The sequence below is a fragment of the Balaenoptera physalus genome, assembly GCF_965194825.1.
Source record: "Balaenoptera physalus genome assembly, chromosome: 20".
Taxonomy (NCBI): Eukaryota; Metazoa; Chordata; class Mammalia; order Artiodactyla; family Balaenopteridae; genus Balaenoptera; species Balaenoptera physalus.
The window spans coordinates 57,958,130-57,966,028 of record NC_138901.1 but is presented as its reverse complement, the minus strand read 5'-3'; the positions used below and the strand labels follow the sequence as shown (position 1 = coordinate 57,966,028).

The 7,899-nt window shown below is 48.0% G+C and overlaps 1 protein-coding gene across 3 annotated transcripts in view; it reads right to left on the bottom strand.

Moving 5' to 3' along the window:
• USP43 (ubiquitin specific peptidase 43) overlaps nt 1–7,899 on the bottom strand; it is a 64,836-nt gene continuing 56,937 nt past the window's right edge. For all 3 annotated transcript variants that reach the window (XM_082441349.1, XM_082441351.1, XM_082441350.1), the window contains one exon: nt 1–4,947. In XM_082441349.1, the coding sequence (XP_082297475.1) occupies nt 3,920–4,947 (1,028 nt within the window). In that variant the 3' untranslated portion in view covers nt 1–3,919. The remainder of the gene's footprint in view (nt 4,948–7,899) is intronic.

The window sequence follows — 7,899 nt, the reverse complement described above, 5'->3', positions numbered from 1 at the left end:
CACACCTGCCGACAGCATTCCAGCTCACCTCTCCACTTCTCTGCCCTGGGGGGCTTTCTCTAAAGCCTGAGGGTCCCTTCAACCCTTGCAGGTGCAGTCCTGAATTGCACAAGAGTTAATGTCCCTGGGGGGGGGGCATTGTTCACCCAGCAGGGGACAGGAGTTGGTGGGCAATGACCCAACCTCTCACACTTCGGAGGACAAATCTGAAGCACCTTAGAAGAAGTGTTTTGCACACACAGCAGGTGCTATTGAAATGTTCGTTAGCTGCAACTATTACATGTTATCGTTTGCAGTAAAAGATGTAATCAAGTCAGCAGGAGCTCGGTTAACTCACCATCCCTGTGTCTGTTCACGACAGGTGGTGTCCTGCTGACAGCATCTGGAAAGCAGGATGGAGCTAGCATATACCTCTGTTTGTTCCCAGAACTGTAATTCTGTAACTTGTATAGATTACGATCTCCTCTCCTCTAGATGTTCTTTCTCCTCTGGCCCTTGGAGCTTCTGACACCCCCAGTATGACTTCCCAGCCCAAGATTCTGGACTTGTAAACCTTTCCTTCCGCTAGTGGAAGACAGTGGAGTGGGGGATGAAGCAACGCAGTCCCAGACCTGGAGGACACACTGGGAGTCAGGAGGGAGTTATCACCACCAGACCAGGGTCCAGACCTCAGGAGCAGGGAAAGGTCCAGGCAGGGTACCTGGGCTTCCAGAGGAGGATGGGAGACCATTTCTGCCACGCTGAGCTAACTCAATCGCTGGCCATGCTTGTATCTGACTCAATGGCTTTCAACCTGCCTCAAACTCCAATTTACAAATGTCCAAGAGCAGCTCTGTAGTTTGAGAAAAGCATCCTAGTATTTCTGCCATGCTTCCTCCCGAAACATCCCTTGACCAGATGGCCACGGCGTGCACTCAGATGCATGGTCAAGGTTGGAACCATGCCTCCAATCTGGGCAGAAATCTAACCCAATCTTTTCCCATGCTGTGTTCTCCCAGCCTTCCCTACCAGGTCCCTCTAGACGGGGAAGCAACCTCAGGGAAAGCGTTACCAAGGAACTTCAGGCATCCTTGTTGAAGATGTGGGATGGCAGATATAACTACCAGCGTCTATGTGTAATTGCCTCTTTCTATTCCAAATTCATAGCCTAGGGCAAATACTCCAATCTGTGGTGTATTACAGAGAAAGCTGCTAACAATTGGGACCTGCTCATGATATCCAAGGGTATTTGAAAGGGAGAAGCCTGGGGATGCACATCTGAGTCACAACCCAATCCCTTAGGGGACAAAGAAAGTGAGGCTGGGCTTAGGAAGAGCATGGGAGTGAAAGATGACAGATGAGTGTCAACAGAGGAAAAAGAACCAGATACAGCAGGAGGACCCCTAGACTCCCATCACCCAAGAGGGCAGGACAGCTACGTCTTCCCCAGCATCAGTTAAGACTTGGGCTTCCCTGGTGGCGCAGTGGTTGAGAATCTGCCTGCCAATGCAGGGGACACGGGTTCGAGCCCTGGTCTGGGAAGATCCCACGTGCCGCGGAGCAGCTGGGCCCGTGAGCCACAATTGCTGAGCCTGCGCGTCTGGAGCCTGTGCTCCGCAACGAGAGACGCCGCGATAGTGAGAGGCCCGTGCACCGCGATGAAAAGTGGCCCCCGCTTGCCGCAACTAGAGAAAGCCCTCGCACAGAAACAAAGACCCAACACAGCCAAAAATAAATAAATAAATAAAATAAAAAAAATAAATAAAGCAAATAATTAAAAAAAAAAAAAAAGACTTGAAGAAAACACGGACTTCTTTTGAAATGCAAGCACGTGGGTCTACCGATACACACATTGCCCTCTGGGGTCAGGTGGCAGGTCCCCGTGCTTTCTCCTTCTGTCATCTCGGTTCCTTCTATCTTGGAACTGTTGCTCAAAATTACGTAGCCTTTCTCATGGGGAATAAAAAAGAACCTCATTCTTCCTTCTTAAGAAAAGAACAGTAGCAGAGACCCACCAATGAGTCATGCCGTGTATATGAGGAAAAACTTAATTTTTGGAGTCGGGTGTCTTAAACAAATGGTTCCTATCAGAAAGGAAGTATTTCTAGAAAATGGGCTGTTGAACTACAGACTCACCAGTAACCTCACCTGTCGAGCCCCAGGACTGGGATCAGCCTTAGCAGCTTCCCTGTGAGAAGTGAGGGGATATTTGTTAGAAGAGCTACTGAAAAGTGTGCAAAGCTCTAGGAAACAGAGGACAGTCAACTTGAGACAGGCTGGGACCCGGGACCCTCTACTGCAGTGCTTGCACCTGGACAAACGTCTCCTCCAGCAACAGAATACAAAGAAACTATAAGGGACTAAAAATACCTGCACGCATGCGCAGTTTACGCAAATTATGAACAAGAGGATACAAAAAGGTCAAAACCCAACTGCCACTTCTGAGGGGCGGGGAGGAAAAGCAGGGTCCTGCGCATGACCCCTGCACACGCCACCACCAAGCGGGTGGGCAGACCACCTGAGCCACCGCTCCGGCCCAACCCCCCCTCACCCCATTTAAGGGACCAGCTCGCCCCACCTCAGGGAGTGAGCAAGGTCACATGTTGCTTGTTTTCGCTCCCTTCTGCTGCAGCACGAGTCCCAGTAAAGACTCTCCTGAATTCCTCCTCTGGCCTCTCATCAATTTCTATTGATTAAGGAGTTCAAGGACCCTAGTCGGTAACAAAGTGATGGTCCGTTGAGAACGGCTCAGACTCTCTAGTCCTTGAAAGTACATGCCCTCCAGAGAGAGACCTGGGGAGACTTCTATTTCCTTAGAGAACAGCAAATCATTTTAATTAAAAGTACTTAAAATTTTCAGAGACAACTCAATCAATGGCTTTCTGATATCAACAGCAACGAGTTTAGTTAACAAACAAGGACCTACTGTATATACAGGGAACTATACTCCGTATTTTGTAGTAACCTATAAGGGGAAAGAATCTGAAAAAGAATATACCTATCTATCTATCCATCTATCTATCATCTATCTATCTGTATAACTGAATCATTGTGCTGTACACCTGAAGCTAACATGACATTGTAAATCAACTATACTTCAATGTTAAAAAGTGGTTAAATGGTAAAAAAAAAAAAAAAGCAATGAGCTAAGTTTATGCAGCAGAAACAAAACAAGATCATTTGTCTAACTTGAATAATTCAGAGTCATTTGCATGTTTCACAGATGAGCTTTTATTAAAATTGTACATAGATCTCATAGTTAATTTTTTTTAAAAAAGAACTTCCTTTTTTCCCCAGTATCAAAATAGTTATCTTTTTTAAATACCTTGAAAAACTTTAATACAATTATTTTGTTATATATTAAATACTCTCCTAAAATCTCAATCATTTCTCTCCCACCTCATTATCCTAGAATCCTGCTGTAGTGTCACTATCACTTTTTTTTTTTTGGCATCCTTAATGCTTTATCCCAGAGAAGCATCAAGAGGAAAAGAAGATTTTTCCTGTTAAGTCCACTATTTCCCAAAAAAAAAAAAAAAGTTTAAATAGGAGAAACCAATGACAATATTTGATTTGATACTGAAGATTCTTATTAACGAGGCTTCATCACAGAGTTATGCTCTATGCTTTGCCCACATCCAATCACTCCTTAGTAAAAGTACTCAGGCCCTGAAATTTAAACAAAACAGCAGTTCTTGCCTCGAAATGGTTCTGCTGACCCACCAGCGCCCTCTTGTGGTCTGGTGGCATAAAAGCAGCCAACAAGGTATTTTTGGAATTAGGTGTTGGAAATCTAGATGCGGAGACCAAAAAATGTTTATTTTCAGGGGTCACAAGACAACTGTCTTCCCCAAATCCCACTCTCAACACAGGCTGCCTACAGGTGCTCAGTGCAGAGTCACGAGGATGCCAGCTCCACACGTCACTGGAACACACACCATCAGAAGCTGGACTCGGGCAACGTTTTCTTCCGACCTAAGGAGAGCGTGTGGTACTTCACCTTTGGCAAGGTGCCGAAAGACGTCTGCTCCCCGGGGACACTTCTCTGTGATGTGCCAAGGGCAGTGGCCCTCGGGGGCCTGCCGGCCTTGCGAGGGAGGCGCAGAGAGCTGGGCGCTGACCGGACGTCCCTCTCCAGGGGGCTGGCAGGGCCCCTGGCCAGGCTCTCTCGGGTCCTGAGCGATGGAGACGAGCCTCGGGCCTGCTCAGCCACAGCTGGGCTCTGCCTGCCACTCACCGCCTCTGCCCTGTCACTCTTCCTGCTCTCCCTCTTCCAAAACACAGACCTCAGAAAGGTGAGGGTTCCCTGTGGGCATCTGTCTGCCTCGGGGTCCCTTCTCTCCACATCAGCCCTCATCTTGCCAGAGGTATTTGGGCAACTGTCTGTGCTGTTTCTAGACAACGTCGCAGCGCCGGGAGCCTCCTTGGGAGAGGGTGTTTGGCCACGGCTCCCCGCCAGGCCACTTCCCTTACAGCTTGTGGTCCTCTGGCCCTCTGGCCAGGCTCGCTTCCCACCCTCCACTGAGGACATCACTGTGACGGGCAGGTCAGACTGTTTGGGCAGCGTGATATCCTGACTTGCGTTTTCCTTGAGCTTCCTTGCTGCGTTCGGGCCATCTGAGCTGCCGGGGTGGCCCGAGGGGCAGGGCGCTTCGGCCAGCACTCTGTCGCCGGCTCGCCCGCTATCTTCACCCTTAGCAGAGAGGGTGGCGTTTGCCTTCTCATCCCCACCAGCAGTGCCCGTCAGCAGCGGCACGATGGACTGGCTCGTGGACCGAGGTCTCCGTCTGGACTCCAAGTACTCTACCAGCTCGATGGATGCGCCCAGGGGTCTCTCCCTGGGGCCAAAAGACCACCGGAGGGGCATGGTCTTGAAGGTCCCCTGCTTGGCTCGGGAAGGGGTGGGCACCTTCATGCTGATGCTGCGGCCTCGGACACCCCGTGCCAAAGGCCTGGACTCCAAGCCTCCTGAAAGAGACACCAAGAGCATCAGTGCCCGAGTATCCCTCCGGCTGCAGTAAGAGTAGCTGCAAGGCCAGTCCGTCTAACAAGCACTGACCATGCACGTCTGATGGAGCAGGCACCGTCCTGGGTGCTGGAGACACAGCAGCGAACAAGACATTATGGTTCCTGCCCTCGGGAGCACCACTGTTTTCACCCACAGTTCCACGGAATCCATTTATATATCTGAAGCCACAGGGCAAGCCAGTGCCAACGAAGGTAGCTGCATGCCAGGCAGTGCAGACTCCCGAGAAAACTCAGTCTCTGAGGCAGCTAGCCTAAGATTTAACATCATTTTCATTCATCTTTATATATGGCCATGAAACAGAATGCTCAGCAGAAGCCCCTGCTTTTTCAGGTCAAATTAGGTGCTTGTACTTTTTCCAATGCACAAGTCTCAGATATTCTACCTTGGGCTAAAAATGAGAAAAAGAAAAGACGAGAAAAAGAAAAGTCTTGTGTGTTTCATTCTATCAGAACCGCCAGCTATACCTCCATTGTGTGTTTTGCAACATCTGTATATAGTTAGAAAGATGTTTTTGATATATATTGCTAAGGGCGAAATAGAGTCTAGAAAAACACAGAGTAATCCAACTTGCAAAAATATACACACATGTATATGTGTAGATGTGTGTGTATGTGCATGATGCGTGCATGTGAAAACATACAAAGAAGTATGGAGAAATAAATACTCCATACTTAAATAAATAAAATGAGAAGGTGTAGAGGGAACCATGGGGGTGCTGTGTATTTCTGATTTTCTTCTCAATTCTTTCCTAAATCTCAACATTTCTAAAGGGAACAGACATATACCCAGGTTGTGTATTTTTTTTTTTAAGACACAGTCAATCAGTTACCCCAAAAAATTCTATTTACAATAGCATCAAAAAGAATAAAATACTTAGGCATTAACTTAACCAAGGAGGTGACTTGTACACTGAAAACTAGAAAACATTGCCAAAAGAAATGAAAGACGACGTAAATAAATGGAAGCACAGCCTGTGTTCGTGGATTGGAAGATTTAATATTGTTAAAATGCCAATATTACCCAAAGCGATCTATGGATTCGATGCAATCCCTATGAAAATCGCCGTAAGGTTTTGAACGGAAATAGAAAAACCCATCCTAAAATTCATATGGAATCTCAAGGGACCCCGAATAGCCAGTCACCAAAAAGACACATACTATATGATTCCACGCTATGAAGTATTCTGAGCAGCTAAAATCAGACAGACAGAAAGTATAAAGGTGTTTGGGGAAGGAGGGAATAGGGAGTTGGTGTTTAACAGGTATAACAGAGTTTCAGATTTACAGATGAAAAGAGTTATAGGGATGGTGGTGGCCATAGGCCACACGACAATGTGAATGTACTTCAGACCACTGAACTGTACACTTAAAGATGGTGAGGATGGCAAACAAAGTCTGTGATGTGTTTTTGGTTTTTTTTTTCCCCCTGGCTTGTGGGATCTTAGTTCCCCGACCAGGCATTGAACCCGGGAACATCGGCAATGAAAGAGCAGAGTACTAATCACTGGACCGCCAGGGAATTCTCTGTTATGTGTATTTTAACACAATTAAAAAGAAAAAAAAAAAGTTAAAAAGTCATTGGCCACTGTACCATTAAGACACTTGATTTATGAGATGCCTGCCACCACAGAGAAAGAAATCTTCAGCTGAAGCCCACGTGGCACAGGACAGTCAGCCTGGGTCAAGGGCACCAGCCTCTCCACTCTCATCACGGAGCACAAGTCAGCTTCCAAAATGAGCCAGGACCACAACCACCAAAGCCAACCTCTGAGCTGAATGGAGAGGGACCGGGGTCCTCGGAGGCACAGGTGGGGGGCTCAGGAGGTCAAAGGAGCAGGTACGAGGGGTCCCCAAGGTGCCGGCAGGGGAAAGCGCACAGACGTCAGCCAGTAGAGGTGCCAAGAAGGCGAGGGCGCAGAAAGCCCGTCAACTCCACGAGGCGTCTGAGAGCATCTCTGAGGTTCCCCGGATCTTGCCTTTCAGGTTTTTCACGGATAATCTTTGGTATTTTTCTTTTTCTTTAAAGTACTTCTTCAGATTAGCCATCAATAGACACAATCTCACCCCAAATACTTTGTAATTCCAGTCCCGATTGACGTTGTTGCTCCATCATTAAATTCCCACACCTCGGAAGGAAAAAAAACAAAACAAAACTGTTCTGGGGGCTGAGACATGTGGGAAGGTTTTGTTCCTGGTCCACAGCCCTGGGAAGGGCAGAAAGAGGAGCTTTGTATTAGGAGTCACAAAGCGGTGACTTTCAGCCTTTCAAAACGGGAGGACAGGGGTTTCCCTGGTGGCGCAGTGGTTGAGAGTCTGCCTGCCAATGCAGGGGACACGGGTTCGAGCCCTGGTCTGGGAGGATCCCACATGCTGCGGAGCAACTGGGCCCGTGAGCCACAACTACTGAGCCTGCGCGTCTGGAGCCTGTGCTCCGCAACGAGAGAGGCTGCGATAGTGAGAGGCCCGCGCACCGCTATGAAGAGTGGCCCCCACTTGCCGCAACTAGAGAAAGCCCTCGCACAGAAACGAAGACCCAACGCAGCCAAAAATAAATAAATAAATAAATAAATAAATAAATAAACCCAAAGTTAAAAAAAAAAAAAAAAAAAGCATATCTAGGGAAAGCACCCATATAGCCATTTAAAAACAAAAAACAAAAAAAAAAACAAAAAAAACGGGAGGACCAGCCTGCAGCCCTGGCAGGTGGCAGATGACTTGGCCACGGCCTTAACCCACTCTCCACCCTTCTTCCCGGGGTGGAGGGGCCCGGGCACCCAGCACCGGGCAGCAGCTCATGTCACGGGAAACACAGGTGCCCAGCAGCGCCTGGCTCCTCTTTCTCAAGATGCAGTGAGAAAGCACCTTGGCCATCATGATTTTATTTCATTCTGT